General features: G+C 42.8%; 1 protein-coding gene across 1 annotated transcript in view; it reads left to right on the forward strand.

The window, feature by feature from the left end:
- Window positions 1-21,206, forward strand: part of slc4a5a (solute carrier family 4 member 5a) — a gene marked incomplete at its 3' end in the record, with an annotated part of 42,759 nt that overhangs the window by 19,991 nt on the left and 1,562 nt on the right. The window contains exons 11-22 of the mRNA XM_083645099.1: window positions 3,965-4,098; window positions 7,326-7,597; window positions 8,465-8,526; window positions 8,776-8,967; window positions 10,697-10,810; window positions 11,418-11,579; window positions 12,276-12,454; window positions 12,598-12,670; window positions 14,180-14,248; window positions 16,139-16,312; window positions 18,710-18,901; window positions 19,661-19,719. Of these exons, the coding sequence (XP_083501225.1) occupies window positions 3,965-4,098; window positions 7,326-7,597; window positions 8,465-8,526; window positions 8,776-8,967; window positions 10,697-10,810; window positions 11,418-11,579; window positions 12,276-12,454; window positions 12,598-12,670; window positions 14,180-14,248; window positions 16,139-16,312; window positions 18,710-18,901; window positions 19,661-19,719 (1,682 nt within the window). The remainder of the gene's footprint in view (window positions 1-3,964; window positions 4,099-7,325; window positions 7,598-8,464; window positions 8,527-8,775; window positions 8,968-10,696; window positions 10,811-11,417; window positions 11,580-12,275; window positions 12,455-12,597; window positions 12,671-14,179; window positions 14,249-16,138; window positions 16,313-18,709; window positions 18,902-19,660; window positions 19,720-21,206) is intronic.

The following is a 21,206-nucleotide window of genomic DNA, read 5'->3' on the forward strand; positions in this document are numbered from 1 at the left end:
CAGATATCCGATCAGTTTTTCTGATCTGATTATGATTCTGAATTATTATGTTTGCGAATGCATTTCTCCATTGTTGAATGATACCGTTATTTAATTTGTAATCAACTATTTGTTAATTGGCCTGCTGCAGACAGCCGCTCACTTTTAGTCTTTGATTTCTGTGTGGTGCTGATGGACAGCTCCTTTTATCATTAACATTTTAAAAAGTGCTCTGGAGAACGCATTATTTGGCCTCCGTACGGTCAGATGTCGGCCGTGGACAGTTTTGAGACATAATGCATTGTTCCTCCATTAATACACATTAGTAGGCTAAGTAATTCATAGACAGTTATAAATGTGTTATTCTTGATTAATAAGCTAATCTATAATGTGTGATAGTTTTTTCGTACTTTATAAATGACGGATTCATCATTTTGTAAATTACAAACCAGTTAGGAGTTATTAATGTTCATAAGCTCATTTTGAAAGTGTAAATTAATGATTGACAAACTAGTTGCACTTATCCATATAGTTATTTAGACATGCACTAATGGTTATGAGTGTGTTGCTAGGTGTTTTCTAAACACATATTCATACTGCAGTTCATGCTTAATTCAGGTAGTTACTACTGTAGTTGTTAGTTAAGTATTTTCATCTAAAGTGAGGACTATCCATGGCTTACAAAACATTTAGAAATATGATTGAAAGGCTGTCAATAGCTGAAGTAGCATTCCAGCAGTACTTCCAGACTCCAAAAAGTTTCAAAATCATTTTCTCAACAGAAAAAGGAAACAAACACAACACAAAGTGATATAGTAAATATAAATATTTATTGAAAGAAACAATGTACTAATTTTGAGACTAGCATGCAGTTATTATAAAGTGTTACCGAAGACTTTGTGTTGCTGTAAATAACTTTTTTTTTTTTACAAAACATTTGATATTCTCAAACAGTTCTTCATAGTACATTTACGGTGCTCTAACGAACCCTATAAACTCCCAAAGGAACTTTAAATTAATTAATTATTAATTAATTAATTGATTAACTTTAATTAAAGAACCACACTGGGCTCTTTATTTGGATTTACCAGTTTGCTTGTTTTCATTAGTGTTTTCACAAAGCTCCTTTGATTCATTGTGGGTTTATATTCCTCTCTCCTTGACCAAGGTCTACACACATGCAGGTGTGCACGCACACACGCACGCACGCACGCACGCACGCACGCACGCACGCACGCACGCACGCACGCACGCACGCACGCACGCACGCACGCACGCACAGGATTCATTTCAGATAAGTGTTTTGTCCGGTGCTGATTGACAACATGCTGTCGAGTTGAAATACAACTTGATTACCTCCAACCCCCCCCCCCCCCTCCCCCACACACACACACGCACACACACGCACGCACACACACACACACACACACACACACACACACACACACACACACACACACACACACACACACACACACACACGCCCGTCCCCTCCCCTCTCTCTTCCCTCTGCTCACCTCTGATGCCATGTTTTAATATATACTATTTCACAAAAGCTGTCCCTTATCTTCTGTCCCTAATTCTCCATCTCAAACTTCAATTTCCCTCCGCGACCCTCGACCCGGCAACTCGGCCTACACCATTTCCCCATCGACTCGCAATCTCTTCTTCAATCTCTTCTCTTCTCTGTTTTGTCAGCTTCTCTTTGTGCTCCTCTCTGTATTCCCCTATCTTTGCCAGACCCAGGAGGGCCGGCCTAGAAGAGCCTCACTCACTCACTCACTCACTCACTCACTCACTCACTCACTCACTCTCCATTGTTGAAACACGCATGCACATCCTGTCCAGTTTTCCTAACTGGGATAAAAAACAGTTTGAGACACACAGAAGTGAAGGTTTGGGGATGATCAGTGATTTATAATAATAAGAGATCATCGGCAATAGTGATGATTCTATTGAAAAAGAATAACTCGGAGCAGCTCATTTAAAAAAAAATAAGAAATGAACTTGAACTGTTCATTTTTTGGGACTGAACTTTATTATTATTATTATTATTATTATTATTATTATTATTATTATTATTATTATTATTATTATTATTATTATACCTTTTATTTATACAGGGGAGTCTCATTGAGAGCAATGCGCTCTCTTCTTCAGGAGCACCCTGTTAACATGCATGCAAACATTAACACCTTGGAGCAGTACAACCACAGTCTGATCTGCTGGCCACTGAGCAGCTCCACTGGAGCAGTTGGGGGTTAAGGGCCTTGCTCAAGGGCACCTCAGTGGTGGTAATGAGGGAGGGGCAAGTGCTGCCTTTTCACTTTCCCCACCCAGATTCATCCTGACATTTAGTTCAAAATTATGAACTTGAACTAGTTCATTTTAAGCTGTGTGAACTTAACTTTGAGCTAGCTCTTACTGTGTGTGAACTTGCACAACACTGAGTGGCAGCAGTCTGGGTCCAGCTTAACTAGGCTTAACTAGTCTTGTTTATATATAATTTATTTTGCTTTTTTTACAGCATGCAACCAACAAATGGCAGTACAAAGTCTACAAGACCACACATGCACGCACGCACGCACACGCACACGCACGCACACACACACACACACACACACACACACACACACACACACACACACACACACACACACACACACACACACACACACACACACACACACACAATGTAACTAAACAAAACCTAGAGAGCCTCAGGGCAACATCAGACCTCAAGGATTATGCTCATGCACATCCACAGAGGTATAATCAATCTGCTACGATGGGAGATTTTCCATAATATAACCTCTTCTATCCGGGAAGAGGTTCCGGTCTGTCAAGACCAAAACCTCACGCCATCTATCTGACCAGCTTCTACTCAAATCCCCCTAAATGCACAACACCATGCTTCTCTGTCAATACCTGTAACCCCATGTGCAATACTAACGCTCATTACTCAGCTGCTACTATTAGGCACCTTTCCACTGTACATATTGTGTTACTCTGTTATCTCATTACTGCTGCTATACTAGCATGCACCATATATTGTATCATTGTACATATTTGATTACTCTGTCACTTATCTGCAAAACCATGTCGACACAAGCTCATTTACTGCTGCTACCTCTGATGCACCCTGACACTGTACATTTCCTGCAAACAGCAAACTTAGGCTACCTCACTTAGCTGTCAGGAATGTTTATATCTGTGAATATTGTTTGTATCTGTTAATACTGTCAATATCTGTTAATATCTGAAGCCTTTTATAATATTTTGTAATCTCTTTAGATGTATGTCTTATTTGTTTGTGTCTCATATTTTTTGTTCTTATCAATGTTAGTATGTGAAAACATACCTTGGCAAATAAAATAATTATGATTATGATTATGATAATCCACAAAGGATTGCCATATTTTGGCAATCGTTTTATTCTTATTCCTCAACCAGTATGTTATCTTATCTAGGGGTATATGACTATCAGAGAGCCACATTCTAATTGGGGCATCTGAGATTTCCATTTTAACGCGATACATTTCTTAGCAATAGAGTGCCACGGGAATGAGTCCTAAAACCCGGAAGTTAGCATCGCCTGCTTCATCTGGAAGTCAATGGGTTTTTTGTCTGGGGATTTTGGTTAGATGCCTGAAATAAGGTCTGTGGTTAACAACAGTTTATGAAACTGAGACCTTTGTGTTCAGCAAGATCATCTTCACAAATGAGGGCCACTTTTATGATTTTTGAAGCGTTTTTGGCGATCGGCATTTACACTTCAAAAATCCTGTGTTCATTTGTGAAAATTATCTTACTGAATCTTTTAACAAGATTCCGATCTTGCCGGTGATAACTTCTGGGTTGGCATACAAAAATCGTCATCCCTGTGGTACTGTATGGCCTGCAACATTTCTGTGAGCCTTATAGCATGGCTATCTGTATTATTTCCCTCTTCTGTCTTTTTCTACGCCCCCCTCCCTTCCCACAGGGTGTGATGGAGAGCTTCCTGGGCACGGCCCTGGCAGGGACGGTGTTCTGCCTCTTCGGCGGCCAGCCCCTCATCATCCTCAGCTCCACGGGGCCCATCCTCATCTTCGAGAAGCTGCTCTTTGAATTCAGCAAGTGAGCTTCCCTCTCAAAGCCGCCGCGCGGCCCCCGGCGCACGCAGGCATTATACAGAGCGGGGAATACTCTGCACGCTCTTTTTAATACCGATTAGAGATTCAGCAGTGTCGTTATGGAGAGAATTTAATTGATTTCCTTTCAAAACGCTACAGAAAGGTCAATGCACGCAAGTGTCTAGTTATTTTCTCGAGGCCTGAAATGAAAATCCATGCAATTAAAGTCTATTTTGCTTGTTGCAATACATTTACAGAATTTAATAGCCTTATGAGTTCACCTGGATTTTGCTTTGTTAGTTTTTCCAAATGAAAGTGGTCAAATTAATTGAATGGGTTTTCATCTCAGGCCTCAAGGCCAGCCACGGCGTTGTGGGTGGGTCTAACAGGCCTGGCCCCACCCACTTGTACAACTGGCCCATCCTACATGACTGGTAGAACATATAGTTTCTTAACATTTATCTTTAATTATTCAAATCAACATGTAAATACACAATAAAGACAAAAAGGTTTTCCCTTTCAAAGAAAAGTAAAACAAAACACAGGCTACTATCATGTGTGAAGTCTGGACCAATCACAACAGGCCATTTTGCATTGGCCGAGGCTTGCGTATGCATGTCACGGAATGGAAGTTATTCAGCAGCAGATGTTTGCCAGCAAAACTTCTGAGAACTAGAAGGACACTCGGAGAGCGCAGACCTCTGCAGTGCCAAGGCCAAGACTTCACTCTCCTATGATATTTTGTGACCCACCCATATCCCCCAGCCACTCCCCCTACCCACCCCTCGAACTCTGATTCTCTATGACCTTCCCATTCCTAGCTATGGCCCCTTTTCCCTAGCCCTGACCACGCCCCCTCCCAACACCCACATACATCTAGCCACTCCCCCTACCCACCCCTAGAACCCCGACTCTCTAGTCTACAACATTCATATCCCGAGCTACGGCCCGTTTCCCCTAGCCCCTCCTTCCTGACCACGCTCCCTCCCACCACCCACATCCCCTAGCCACTCCCCCTACCCACCACTCGAATCCCGACTCTCTACGACCTTCCTATCCCTAGCTTTGGTTGCTTTTCCCTAGCCCCGCCCCCTTCCTTGACCTGAATCGGATCGGTTCCGTGCCAACATTTAATGGGTTCTTCTTACTTTACTTTTTTACTTTATTGATATTTGGCAGATGCCTTTCTCCAAAGCGACATACAACCAGGTTATAAAAACAGTACAGCAATAAATAACACAAAAACAAGAAAAACAAGGAGCAAACAAATGCATAAACAGCAAGAATTAAAACAGATGAAGAGAGGATAGAAGAAGGCGACAAGATAAAAGAGAGGAGAAATAAAAGTGCATGTGAATTGAAAGTGCATAGGGACTAGAGAGGTTGCTACAGGGGGTGAACATGTAATCTGAAGAGGTGAGTTTTTAGCTGTTTTTTGAAAATTGGAAGTGAATTGGCTTCGAATGGCTTTGAATGGGTTCTTCCTTGGCCCATGCCACACCCTTCCACCAAGTTTCATGAAAATCGGCCCAGTCGTTTTTCCATCATCCTGCTAACAGACAAATGGCACCAAAAACACAACCTCCTTGATGGAGGTGATTAATTTCCCTGCTGGGTAACACTTTATTTGAATAATCTGCCTATAGTAACATTTCAACCGCTTATTAGTTGACATTCAACAATTCAACTTCACAGATATTCAACAGATTATCTATATATATTATAGAGTATATTGATGTGTGACAATTCATGAACATAACTACATGTTACACTAAGTGCAGGTGTGTGGACACGGGAAGCAAACAGAATCTGTTTCTTGAATCTCAACAAGCTGTTAAAACAACATCTTCAGACAAAGCCAAACAGTTAAATTGTAATTGTAACTAATAAGCTGTTGAAATGTTACAAATCCTCTGTAGACTCTCTGTAGGCGGACTATCCAAAGAAAGTCTTACCCTAACACCTTAAAAGAGTTAGAACGGAGTCACCAGAATCTTCGCCTGTGCATCTTTGTGCATTTTTGTTCAGTCACTGTCTAATATTTCCTATTGAGACCAGAAGAACCCAGAAAACAATGTAGTCAAGATGGGAGGTAGAGCTGAAAATCCATGCCAGACTTGATTGTCTCCATATTGAATTGAAAGATTGCCATCATAGACCGTTTCTGTTGAGAAACGCCTATGAATTGACAGCGCAGTGAGCTGTTATCTCTTTTGTTAAAAGTCAATCTAGCTCACCCATCTCTCTCTCTCCTTCTCTCTCTCTCTCTCTCTCTCTCTCTCTCTCTCTCTCTGCAATCAATTTAAACAACATTATAATAATCCAGCCATATCATTCAAACAAGATGGTATTTCCTTAAGTAGAATTAAAATGTCAGTGAAATGATTGGATGTATTGGTCTACACAATCCACAGCAAAACAGGATAGCTTTATTTTCAAATGATTTGAGCAATGTACCTGCATGTGCCGCTTGTAATAAATACAAACTGTGGCGGCTACATAATAAATTATTTCAGCGTTGAAAATAAAAGATTTAAAAAGTGTCATCATCAAGCAGTTCCACACAGCAGTCATTTCTCTTTCCCAAACCATCAAAGGAAGGCAAACTGTATTAACTTCTGACCCAGCCAAAATTACTTTGGTCCATCCAAAATCGAAATCCTGGCACCACGCCTGCTCAAGGCAATAAATATTAGAAGCTTTGAATAGTGTGCATCATGCACGTGTAGACTTTTGCTATCGGCCGATGTATTTTGATGGCATTAAATCACATCCTGTAATATAGCTGATAACTATGACTTCCTTAATATTCAATAGTGAGCTATATATCTTCCTACCAGTAATGATTTTGTCCGAGAATGTGACACATTTTGGAGTGAAACTTTTCATACGACATGCATGCATACTGTACCGCCAGATAATTGAATAATGTCATATAGAGAGTATCATAAGATCATCCTAGTTTCATAACCATATGAACACGAATATTATATATATTATATATATTAGTGCAGCGGTAGATTCCCTGCCTACCAACACGAGGGTCGCAGGTTCAAGCCCCCGGGTTACCTCCGGGTTGGTCGGGCGTCCATATATGCACAATTGGCTGTGTCTGCAGATGGGAAGCCGGTTTAAGGGTGTGTGTCCTGCTTGCTGTGTCAAAAAATAAATCAAAATAGAATAAAAACGATTCGCCTCATCCATATATTAAATTCCCGCTTCTCCTCCAAGGTCCAACAACATCGACTACATGGAACTGCGCCTGTGGATCGCCATCCACGCCTGCCTGCAGTGCCTGGTCCTGGTGGCCACCGACGCCAGCTACATCATCAAGTACATGACGCGCTTCACCGAGGAGGGCTTCTCCAGCCTCATCTCCTTCATCTTCATCTCCGACGCAATCAAGAAGATGGTGGGCTCCTTCAAGTACTACCCCATCAACACTGGCTTCAAGCCCGACCAAGTCACCGCCTACAAGTGCGAGTGCCTGGCGCCAGACCCGGGTGAGTTCACCCCTTGGCTGAGGGAGATATGACGGGGTTACGGTTAGCAGGGGGGTGCAGTGGATGGTAAACCCACTTTAACCCAGTCTTAACCACCTTTTTATTTGCAGAATGCAGTGATTCAAGTACTATAATGCAATGGTTCTCAACGTCACCATTTACAAGAAGTTGACTGTTAAAAGATGTATCAGAATGAGTGTTTTGATCCTAGTTTCACTGTTATTTCTCTGCCTACAATACAAAATCACATCTGACAATAAAGTTATTCTCAGATTTGGGACTAAACCTCTTTAAATCATCTGTGGCCGTAATCTGGACTAAATTAGGGCTCCTTGATATGACAAAAGGTTGAGAATCACCGCTGCACTAGGCGTGATTTGTCTGTAGAAACACACAGACTCATTGTGATTTGGGCTGGTTGTAAACATGCCGTGTACAGTTCACTACCTTTTCATATTACAGGATTTCTGGGCCTTAACATATCGACTACTTCTCGCTGCCATTTGGGCCCGCCAACGTGCATAAAGTTGCCTAGAGCAGCTTTAAGGGAAAGTAACATCGTGAACTAAGACATCCTTGAAAGTACAATTACTTTTGATAATGTTCACTCGCGATTTGCAGAAATGACTCCAGGCATTGAGTTCTGTAACTGATCTGTCTCTTGTTTTGCTTTTGCCCGGGCTGCTGTCTCTTGCGAGTGAGTACTTCTTCAGCTTGTTTGCATGGGCCTTAAGGTGCTTTCTGCAGTGCCAGAGTCAGCTGCTGGAGTGAAGTTTAATCTCTCCCCCCCCCCTCTCTCTCTCCCTCCCCCCCTTTATTTTCTGTCTCATTACCTCCCTGCCTGCGTCTCTTCCATTTCATAAATAGTGGCTTCAATGATCTTCAATGGTTTAGTTCCAATGCCGGATAACAGCTCTAGTCTCTCTGGGGTAAGTGCTTGTTTTCACTGATTTCCCATTCCCGTCATGTTCTTGGTAATAGGTAATATTTCTGAATTGACAACAGCGACAGCATCTTGTCGCCATTGTCAGACAGACAGGAGGGAAATGGTTTGTTTACCGCTCGCCCAGGCGGGCACTGAGCCCCGAGTCTGATCAACACAATTTTCTCTCCTGTTTCTTCTTCTACGTGTTTTTTTCTTCTTTTGGTAATCGCTTCGATCCTCCCCGCCCTCCCAGTTGAATGTGACAGCTCTGGACTGGAGCCAGCTGGGGAAGAAGGAGTGCCTGAAGTACGGAGGGTCTCTGGTGGGAAACTCCTGCAAGTACGTCCCCGACCTGGCCCTCATGTCCTTCATCCTCTTCTTCGGCACCTACTCCATGACTGTGTCCCTCAAGAAGTTCAAGTTCAGCCGCTACTTCCCCACCAAGGTGACCAAACCATCCATCCATCCATCTATCTATCTATCTATCTATCTATCTATCTATCTATCTATCTATCTATATATCTGTCTATCTATCTATCTATCTATCTATCTATCTATCTATCTATCTATCTATCTATCTATCTATCTATCTATCTATCTATCTATCTATCTATCTATCTCTCTGTATCTGTATCTATCATATCTGTCTGTCTGCCTGCCTGCCTGTCTGTCTGTCTGTCTGTCTGTCTATCTATCTATCTATCTATCTATCTATCTATCTATCTATCTATCTATCTATCTATCTATCTATCTATCTATCTATCTATCTATCTATCTATCTATCTATCATATCTGTCTGCCTGCCTTCCTGTCTGTCTATCTATCTATCTATCTATCTATCTATCTATCTATCTATCTATCTATCTATCTATCTATCTATCTATCTATCTATCTATCTATCCACCCATCCATGGATGATTCTCAAGTTTATTAGTATTTTTATTGCACATCTCACTACTATAATAAGGTGGAGGGCTGCACGGCGCACAATTGCTCAACTGAGCGTGTTAGAAATGAGCAAGTGAACCACTCGCAAAGCTAGAAATGAGAGTGCGATATTTCTAGTAACTAATACCGCATTCAAGACAACTCGGACCGCCGTAAGTTTCAACACAGAAGCTCCGGCCTGGACAGATTTGCGTTCATGATGCACCTCCCGCTCGGGGGGGAAACCAAACTGTTGCTATAGCTATAGCTGAATTTCACACAGAGCGAAACACAGACACAAACACATATGAAACGTTAACATTACATAGCCTAATTAAGACCTCAAATTGTGTGTTAAAACAAACGTCTTTATAATAATTCTGTGATTATCATTAACGATGCAAGTTGCCATTTTGATGTGGCTGTGATGTCAACTCTGAGAAACCGGAGCTCTGGATGATACCCGAATTTCCGAGCTGTAATTCCGGCCTGAACGACCGTTCAATTCACTTTTTACAGGTCGGAACTCGGAACCGGTCGGAACCAATTTTTTCCAGCGGTCCGAATTGTCTTGAACGGGGTATAAATAATAGGATAGAAGAAAAGAGTATGAAGGTGAAATACCTATTAAAGCAACAATCAAAACGGCAATTGAAGTGCTGTAAATTTGCCAGCTAGATGGCTTTTGAAAACTATTCTCACTCTTTACAGTTATCACTAGGGCTGCAACTAACAAAACTAACAATCTCGACTAATCAATTAGTCGTTTGGGCTATAAAATGACACAAAATTGTGTGTGTGTGTGTGTGTGTGTGTGTGTGTGTGTGTGTGTGTGTGTGTGTGTGTGTGTGTGTGTGTGTGTGTGAGTGATCGATCACTTTTTCCCAAAAGCCCAAGATGACTTCTTAAATTTCTTCTTTTGTCCTGACCAACAGTCCACAACCCAAAGAGAATCAGTTTGCTAAAGATGCGAGAACATATTTACATATATTTATTTAAGAAGCTGGAACACGACAATGTTTGTAGGCTAAGCCCATCCATAACCTCACTGAAGCAAAAGGATTATCTCCGACTTCCATGAAAGCTGAGCGCAGCTTAACTTTCTCAATGCATTTGTGTCTCACTGGGCCGTGTCCAGGAATATATCTCCTAATTTGACCTGCTGTGTCTTGATTCCCTCTCTTTCTCTCTTCCTCCCTCTCTCTCCCTCTCTCTCTCTCTCTCTCTCTCTCTCTCCCTCTCTCCAGCTGAGGAAGCTGATCAGTGACTTCTCCATCTTCATGTCCATCATGACGTTTGTGGGGCTGGACATGCTGATTGGCCTCAAGACCCCCAAATTGATCGTCCCCACAGAGTTTAAGGTACAGGAGTGCATCTTCACTGGCTCCTTACCCCACACACCCTTTAATAAACACACTTGTATTGTTGGAAAGATGCAAAGTTCACAGAAATTACGTTTTACAATAGTTTCCATTTAGGGTGAGCAAAAATGAGATGACATGAGAAATATTGCTTGAAAATAACCCTCACCCCATTGCAGAATAAAACATTTTGTTAGATCCTCTAAGTGCACATTTGTTTTTGTTTTTCAAGTTTTGAGTAATACATACATAAACATCTTTTAGCTAGACTGAAAAAGAAGAATTGGAGTCAGGAGACTTCCCGGCCAGCAGTGTCCTCTGCTGTGCTAGCAGAGTAGTAGATGCATCAATGTCAGTCGCCTGAGAGCCATCTTTAAGAGGCTCCACTGGCACTCCAAAAACAGCTGCAAGTGGACATGGCTGCACTTTAACATTGAGAACCTTGGATAAAACATCAAAAACAGAAAGGCAAAACATGTGTGATAGGCCTGATCGTATATCACAAGAGCAGTTACATTTTGGCTCAAGATCAGGATATATTTCAGCCACAGATCGTCTTGATATAAACTAAAGAACAAAGTCACCCTTACCTCTCTCCCCCCACCAGCCGACCCGACCGGGCCGCGGCTGGCTGGTGATGCCGTTTGGGAAGAACCCGTGGTGGGTGTACGTGGCCAGCTTCGTCCCCGCCCTGCTCGTCACCATCCTCATCTTCATGGACCAGCAGATCAGCGCCGTCATCGTCAACCGCAAGGAGAACAAACTCAAGGTAGGCCATGTTTAGCCATGTAGTATGTTTACAGCAAGGAGAACAAACTCGAGGCAGGCCATGTTTAGCCATGTATGTTTACAGCTGTGTTAGAGCCATACACACACCACTGATATTGGTATTTTATTATTGATATTAGGCAGTCTGATTGTAATGAGACTATTTTGATACCATCACACATCAGAAAATATGTCAATAACAAGACATACTACCACAAAATAGTGTGTGTGTGTGTGTGTGTGTGTGTGTGTGTGTGTGTGTGTGTGTGTGTGTGTGTGTGTGTGTGTGTGTGTGTGTGTGTGTGTGTGTGTGTGTGTGTGTGTGTGTGTATATATATATTATATATATATTATATATATAATATATATATACTTTTGTGGTAGTATGTGTTGTTATTGACATATTTTCTGATGTGTGGGGAAGTCATGAACTTGGAATTTTAAGGTTCTCAGATATTGAGCAACTTATTGAGCAAAATTTGACTAACCATCAGGCACAACTCTTATGCATGTCCTATCTTTTTAAATATTTAACCCCAAAAGTCTCTTTAAAAAAAATAGATAACGCCGCACAAGCATAAAATAACATTGAAATATCACGAATATTTGGATAACTCAATTTTGACTACTGTTAAAAAAAATGACGGAATGAAACGCCCTTTTCTCTCTCTCCCTCTCTCTCTCGTCCCGGGGGCAGAAAGGTTGTGGCTACCACCTGGACCTGTTCTGGGTGGGCATCCTGATGGTCGCCTGCTCCTTCATGGGCCTGCCCTGGTACGTGGCCGCCACCGTCATCTCCATCGCCCACATTGACTCGCTGAAAATGGAGAGCGAGTCGAGCGCGCCCGGAGAGCAGCCGCAGTTCCTCGGGGTCAGGTCAGTCTGCGGAAAAGTATTTCCCGAGATAGGAAAAAAATGTGACACGTAAATAGAAGGGGGGGGGGGACAACAGCTTGTGGAAATTGACTCAACTGACTCTTACAGTACGTGCTTCTTCTCCCTCGATATCCAATACACAGAGAGCAGAGACTGACGGGCATTCTGGTGTTTGTTCTCACTGGAGTCTCCATCTTCATGGCTCCAGTGCTTCAGGTAGGAGGTGTGGTGTTGGAGGTGAATCACAGGGATTTGAGTTATTACATGGGCGCTGTGGCTTTGACACCTGTGCTCTTTTCCTGTTGCTTGTGATCAAGTGGTGTAGTGGAGCGTGAACCCATATCTCATACTCTCCTTTATAGGCTGGTATAAATCTTCATCACATGCATTCAGAGTGAAACTGATGTATGTTATATGAGAAAAAGGGGGGGGGGGGGCACATTTACGGCCTGGTCGCCTGAATAAAATGTCGGCAGGTTACGTTTCTGCAAACCACAGATACGTTGAATGTCAACATTTGTGAACCAAAATATGTTGAATATCAACATTAAATTAAATTGAAATTTTCTACTTACATTACACCCCTGGATCAGAATCTGAATCAGAATCAGAATCACTTTTATTGCCACAGTATGCAAGTTACATACGAGGAATTTGTCTTAGTGTCTGTATGCAGCGTAGCGGTTACATCAATATACAGGGATAAGAAGTAGGAAGATAACTAACAGCAATCGCAAGGTTGCAAGTGCAATCAAATCAAATCAAATCGAGTCAATATATACAATATGTACATGAGTGGTGAAGTGTTCTGTGGTTCTGTGTTCATATGATAAATATGAATTTACGTTGGATTTACATGAGATTTACAGACTGAGTTAAATATACGTTAAATAGACAGTGGATTTACATGAATTTACAGTCAGAGTTAGATAAGAGTTTACATTGAATGTACATGAAATCTACAGGCTAAGTTAAATAGGCATTAATGTGCAGGGAATTTACATCAATTTACCATACGTGTTATCAACATTATACACGTCATAGAGTGTGCTGAGCAACCAGCTCAGTGGCCTTGTGGTCTGAGTGTCCGCCCTGAGACTGGGAGGTCGTGAGTTCGATCCCCGGCCGAGTCATACCAAAGACTATAAAAATGGGACCTATTTGCCTCCCTGCTTGGCACTCAGCATCAAAGGGTTGGAATTGGGTGGTTAAATCACCATGTGATATCCCCCAATTCACTGCTCCCGCAGGGGATGGGTCAAATGCGGAGAACAAATTTCACACATTGTGTGACAATCAGTGGGACTTTACCTTTACCTTACTTTATTGAAATAGCGTTAACACTTGCCTTTCATACCATGTTCCAAAGTCTACATTTCAACTGTAAGTCACATTTAACGTTGTATTAACCGACATTTTCAAAATTGAAAATGTCGTGTTATATTGACATGTTGATATGCAACGTATTTTTGGTTCACAAACATTGAACGTATCCGTGGTTTACAGAAACGCAAACTGCCAATTCTGGTGGCTGGGTTGGAATGTATGTATGATCTTTGTTCATGTTGGTGTGTTTATATTTTATTTTTTGCCATAGTTTACCCTTCTTCTTTTTTAAGCACTACACCACTGCTTATAATGTTGGGCTGACTGCTAAATGCCTGACGTCTGATTGTAAAACACTGCGTCACATCATGGTTTTCTGTCCCTTTCCTCTGGCTGTAGTTCATCCCCATGCCGGTGCTGTACGGTGTCTTCCTCTACATGGGCGTGGCTTCCCTCAGCGGCATCCAGGTGTGGTGTTTTGGCAGCAGCCGGTGTTATTTTAAATAATAAACCGTTATTTGGTTTTCAGTTTTCAGTTCTGTTGGAGTGTGCAGGAAAGTGCTTTTTATTTAAAGATGCCAAGCAAAACAGCCAGCAGAGTCTACACAGAGACTACTCAATATAAACAGCCAGCAGAGTCTACACAGAGACTATTCAATATAAACAGCCAGCAGAGTCTACACAGAGACTATTCAATATAAACAACCAGCAGAGACTACACAGAGACTACTCAATATAAACAGCCAGCAGAGTCTACACAGAGAATATTCAATATAAACAGCCAGCAGAGTCTACACAGAGACTATTCAATATAAACAGCCAGCAGAGACTACACAGAGACTATTCAATATAAACAGCCAGCAGAGACTACACAGAGACTATTCAATATAAACAGCCAGCAGAGACTACACAGAGACTATTCAATATAAACAGCCAGCAGAGTCTACACAGAGACTATTCAATATAAACAGCCAGCAGAGACTACACAGAGACTATTCAATATAAACAGCCAGCAGAGTCTACACAGAGACTATTCAATATAAACAGCCAGCAGAGACTACACAGAGACTACTCAATATAAACAGCCAGCAGAGTCTACACAGAGACTATTCAATATAAACAGCCAGCAGAGTCTACACAGAGACTACTCAATATAAACAGCCAGCAGAGACTACACAGAGACGATTCAATATAAACAGCCAGCAGAGACTACACAGAGACTATTCAATAAACAGGCAGCAGAGTCTACACAGAGACTACTCAATATAAACAGCCAGCAGAGTCTACACAGAGACTATTCAATATAAACAGCCAGCAGAGTCTACACAGAGACTACTCAATATAAACAGCCAGCAGAGACTACACAGAGACTATTCAATATAAACAGCCAGCAGAGACTACACAGAGACTATTCAATAAACAGGCAGCAGAGTCTACACAGAGACTATTCAATATAAACAGCCAGCAGAGTCTACACAGAGACTACTCAATATAAACAGCCAGCAGAGACTACACAGAGACTATTCAATATAAACAGCCAGCAGAGTCTACACAGAGACTACTCAATATAAACAGCCAGCAGAGACTACACAGAGACTATTCAATATAAACAGTCAGCAGAGTCTACACAGAGACTACTCAATATAAACAGGCAAGTGCAGAATCAGATTATGTGAAATGGAAAAACGAGCTGCACCTGCATGTGCGTCTGTGTGTGGATAAGTTCATGGACAACATCCAGAGTAACAACTTTCGCCCATGCATTTAGATGAGGTGAAAAAAGGGATGCACAATGTTGGATTTCTTGTTGATATTTTCCAACTCTTTTGGCTGATTGCCGATGTCGATACCACATTTTCCCCCTACTAATTTCAGAGAACATCAAGTCTCTCCTGTAGTGGAATTAACACAATGTTTTGCCTACTCTTATCGTGATGGCTTTTCAAAATGTACACTTTCACTGGCCAAATAAGAAAACTACTTCAATTACATTTTTTTTTATGTAACATTTTCTTTCAAACAAAACTGTAAGATTCATCCTACTTAAGCAGGCTGGGTAATGCTCTAACTGGGTTAAGGTTAGCATCATTTATGCGTCATTTTATCGGCCTTTCATATCGGCAGAAATGTTCATTTCGGGCCGATGCAGGTATAGTATTTAATTTTCACGTGCCGATATCATTGTGCGTCCCTAAAAAGCTTGAAGGGCTGGGTGGGTGTGTTGTGCCAGAACAGGTGCTATTTGACAGCTTCCCTCCAGACAGCCCCCCCCCCCCCCCACACACACACACACACACACACACACACACACACAAAAAGCACCTTAATAGTCCTCCTCTGTCTCCTCGTCCTCTGCAGTTCTGGGACAGGATCAAGTTGTATATGATGCCGTCCAAGCACCAGCCCGACTTCACCTTCCTCCGCCACGTGCCCCTGAGGCGGGTCCACCTCTTCACGCTGGTCCAGATCACCTGCCTGGCCGTGCTCTGGATCCTCAAGTCCACCTTCCTGGCCATCATCTTCCCTGTCATGGTACGAAACACGCTGGACTCTTGTTTGGGAGATAAAAAGGGATTTGGAGTCGTCGCAAGTTCTCTACATCCCCTCGCACCTCACTGATGTTAACGCCAGCTAGTCTTCTCTGGGGTCTACTTTGTTGCCCTGAAGCGTATCTATGCATAATTGAGGGATCCTTGGTTGTTGTATGGTGGGTGGTGGAATAGAGGCAGAGCTGTTAATGAATCCCCTGTACACGGGTTTTAACATCAGTTTCACTAACACAGACCACACCATAGTTCGAAACAAAAGGTAATTTATTGTAGTTTGAGTGTTTGGGTGCAAGTCGTAATGGGGTCGGGGTGCGGGTAGAGGTTCGACGTAGTCAGGAACCCGGGGGGGTTGAGACTCAGGGTGGGGGTAACGTCTCCGGTGAAGCGCTGCTTCCGTGTGGAGCGTGGCTTCACGGGGATGGAGTCCCGGCTCCATCAGCCCCCCCGTGGTTCCTGTGAGCAGAGGATAGAGATGCAAGGTTATGCAGATGCCAACAGCAGCCCTAGCTAACATGTTTTAGAATTGTTGTGGGAGGAAACCGGAGTACCCGGGGAAAACCCACGCAGCACGGGGAGAACATGCAGACTCTGCACGTGCTGCCCGTAATGGAAAAAGAAATAGAGTTGGGCGGGAGGGTTGTTACGTCTGATGCAAACAGGGTTTGGTGGGATTGTGGCGTTATATATAGGCTACAGTAGATTGGGTTGATTGAGCCCAGGTGAATGGATTGGAGGAGGTACAGGTGATTACGTTGGGGTCATCCCTATGTTCCCCGGGTCCTATGTTCCCCGGGTCCTATGTTCCCCGTTTTTAACACTCTCCGTAACATTTGGGGTGTCTATCCGCTATGCCGACCACCCGCAATGCCGACCTTAGGTTAAGATTAGGCGTGAGGGGTGGGAGAGGTTAGGTTTTGGGTTAGGGTCTGGGGGAGGTTAGGAAGGGTTCTATGTTCCCCGGTCCCACAAAAACGGGGAACATAGGACCCGGGGAATATAGGACCCGGGGAACATAGGTACGCTCCCATTACGTTTACGTGGTGATGAGAGTGACAATGGTGTGGTCTCATGTTCCTGAACCTCAGTTATCTCAATAACTCCATTTGTCATAGAGCGAAAATGCATCAAATCCCGGTGTAAGTTCACCCCAAGATGCATGGAAGATCCTCAGAGATGAATGTGGCCAAAATTGTAAACGTATTCCGCATAAAAACACTACAGAAACTAACAACTAGAAGTGCACTCAGAGAGCGCAGACGTCCACCAAGACCAATAGCCCAGTCTGCTATGATATGCCAATTTTGTGAGTCGGATCAGATCCACTCCAAAATGTAATGGGCTCTTCCTTGAAACCATGCTACACCCTTCCCACAAAGTTTCATGAAAATCAGCCAAGTTGTTTTTTCCGTAATCCTGCTAACAAACAAACAGACAGACGGACTGACAAACAAATAAACGACAACAAAAACATGACCTCCTTGGCGGAGATAATAACAACATCCTTGTCAAAAATGTATTGTCAGGATACGTGTGGATGGAGAACAACAAGGTTGTTTAATAAGGCTGTAAACATAGCAGAGGAAGTGATCTGGGAAATTGAAATCTGATATCATTGTTTGTGTGCCAGAGATGCATGTTAATGTGCCACCGGGGAAATGTCACCCAGCTAAATCTAGACACAGTCCGGGTGCGAGACGTTAATGTGCTCGCAATTTCTGTGAGGAAGATCTGAGACTGGGTGTGTGTGGGGTGGGGGTTGGGGGGGGGGGGTGCGGTGCTGAAATGATGTAAGAGCCAGCCCAGTGTTAGGCCCCTCAAGGCCGTCTCCGGGCAGGTTTGTGTTGATCTCATGAGCTGTCAAAACAGGGAAATGTATTAATGGTGAAAATGCCTTTACTTCGGAAAGTGGACTCGACTCTTAGTGATAAGAGTTTCCTTATGACAAATTAAAACTACTATGATTTACTTACAGTATTGCCGGATTCTCAGAGCTCGAGTCTCAATAAATCAGAGATATAATAACATACAGAATATATCATCAAGGATCCGGAGATGATAAGGTTTGGAGTGTTCTGTGACAAGGGCCCATTAATTGTCCTTGATTTATCTTCCCTAGGTATCACAGCAAATACTTTTTATTTAAGACATACAGGGCCCTATCTTACACCCGCTGCAAGGGCAAGCCTTGTCATTGCTAGTTTCTAGCACTCAGAATCTCCCTTGTCATTGCTAGTTTCTAGCACTCAGAATATCCCTTGTCATTGCTAGTTTTTGACTGACTTGACTACAACACTGGTGGTGGCAATGTGTGTGTGTGTGTGTGTGTGTGTGTGTGTGTGTGTGTGTGTGTGTGTGTGTGTGTGTGGGAACCCCTCCTCAGATCCTGGGTCTGATGGGCGTGCGGAAGATGCTGGACATGGTGTTCTCCCAGCACGACCTGGCCTGGGTGGACGACCTGCTGCCCGAGAAGGAGAAGAAGAAGAAGGAGGACGACAAGAAGAAGGAGGACGACAAGAAGAAGACGGGGAAGGAGAAGAAGAAGGCCAAGCCCACAGACGACAGCGAGGATGAGGTGAGGAGACGCGCTGCTGCCCCCTGCAGGACACCTGTGGGTATACTCGCATGACTTTCTGATCTTGCAAGGTTCCTACGCAGGTCTGGAAAGTCTGGAAAAGTATTACAAATAAATGAGATAATTTCCAGGTCTTCTTGAATAGTTTGTCATTTGAAAAAAATGTCTGGAAAAGTATGGAAAATGTTGTGGTTCAGGTCCGATACACACATAATTCATGTTGTTGTAGACCTGCTTTGAGTCCACAGTGTTCTGTTAATGTGAAGAATAATGTTCAGATAGAGGGATGCCCTTATGACCCAGCTGCTGTCAGCATGCATTATATCAAATAACCTGCACCAAAATCGCATCCAGTCAAGAACATAGGGTCTGGGGAAAATATGGAATTGGAAAGCGTATAGGAACCCTGCCAATCATCTCACATATTCCATTTGTCGCTATGAAGAACAATCTTCATCTATAGTGATATGACCTAGTTAGCAGGGTCAAGATGTCTATCTGCTTAAATCATATTGAATCTTCAATCAATTTCTGGGCACATTTCATTTAAAATGTGTATGAACCCTGGGAAATGCAAGCCGCTGCTGCCCCCCGCAGGAGGCGTGGGTAGTCACAGCAGTTTCTGATCTTGCTGTGTGTGTGTGTGTGTGTGTGTGTGTGTGTGTGTGTGTGTGTGTGTGTGTGTGTGTGTGTGTGTATGTGTGTGTATGTGTGTGCGCGCGTGTGTGTGTGTGCATGTGTGTATGTGCACGCACGCAGGACAAGTACCACGCCTACTCCAACTGTTCGCCTAGCTCCGAGTCGGATTTGGATCGCAGGTACTGTGTCCTCAAACTGCACATTCCCTACAAAGACCTGGCTTACCCCGATGTCGCCCGGTCCCAGTGGGCAGCGCACTGCCAGCCCACTGCCACACACATCCCATAATGTACAGTGCGCTTTAGCGTCTACTGTAATCTGTGTGAATTTAGTCATAACGTCAGTAAATGTCCATAATTATTTCAGGTTATTCTACTGATTTGAAGTCACTTGAAATACCTGAAATGTGAAATTAAATGTAACGAATCTACATTTTAATTGAATAGATTGTAAGAAAAGAAAAATATTTAGATGATAACGATAAATTATATGATAAATTATAATTATGTCTCCTATACTTTACTTTAAATACTATAGCCAAATTATTCATAACTGCATGTACTAATTTCCGCAAACAGCCACAGTCTCCCCTCACTGTCACAGCTGGGCTGAAGTGTCATTATTGTGTGGTCATATTTCACCATATACTGTAGTCTCCTCTCCATGCACTTTAAGGCAATGCAGATAATTGTACTGTATAATCCCAGCTGCCACTCTTCCTGTGTCACCATGTGTTAATGTCTCCTTCTTTCTACACATAATTCAGCCTATTGTAAATCCTTTATTGATGTCGTTTTCGTATGAATATGTTCTGAAAGGCGATGGCTTGAGTAGAAGGTGAAAGGTCGCGCGCTCTGACGAATTCAAATTAGTTTGATGCTTTGTGAGTAATGCACTCCATGCCTCCAAGCCATGGAGGCTCCTTGAATAGGCTCCCTTTGTTTAGATACAAATGTGTGGAATTTAAATAGATGAATAAAAATCTATCTATCTATCTATGTTAATTATTTGAAGTCTGTTTTGTTTTCTCGTCGATAAGCGAGCATTTTAAGGGGATTTATTCTACGCGATTCATATACTGCTCTATTTTAGTCTGCAACATGCATCAGTGTTTTGGTTGTTTCTTTTTCCTCTGTGTGCTAAATCTCTCTCTCTCTCTCTCTCTATCTATCTCTCTGCTGCGCTCTCCCGGAGCGAAAGCAATTTAAATGGAAATATTTGTTGTAAAAGAGTTGATGACGTTATTTCCGGTGCCATTTGTTTGCTCCTAAATATGCACAGCCCATTTTTTCCTAAGTGCTTATCAATGTTTTGCCTCTGTCTTTCTTCTTGTTTGTGGGAGATCCAAGGTGTCAGAGTTGCCCGTCAGTTCTGCATTGCTTTGAAAGGGGCATGGTTTGGAATTGACACAATTCGATCAACGAGTTCAGGGTTTGTTTTAAAAAAAGTGTGTTGTTTTCACCTACTGTATGCTTTTTGCCTGGTTATAATTCACATGCATTAAAAGGTAACAAAGTCAACACTGATCACAAAGCAGACGAAGCATTGATTCACTAAAGTTCTAGTGATACTCAACTGGGGGCCCGCGGGCCACATGCGGCCTGCGGGCGCCCCCTGTTTTTTTTTACAGTGCACCTGAACGCAACATGCAAGATACCCACTGAAT

The sequence above is a fragment of the Poromitra crassiceps genome, assembly GCF_964638095.1.
Source record: "Poromitra crassiceps genome assembly, chromosome: 10".
NCBI classification, from domain to species: Eukaryota; Metazoa; Chordata; class Actinopteri; order Beryciformes; family Melamphaidae; genus Poromitra; species Poromitra crassiceps.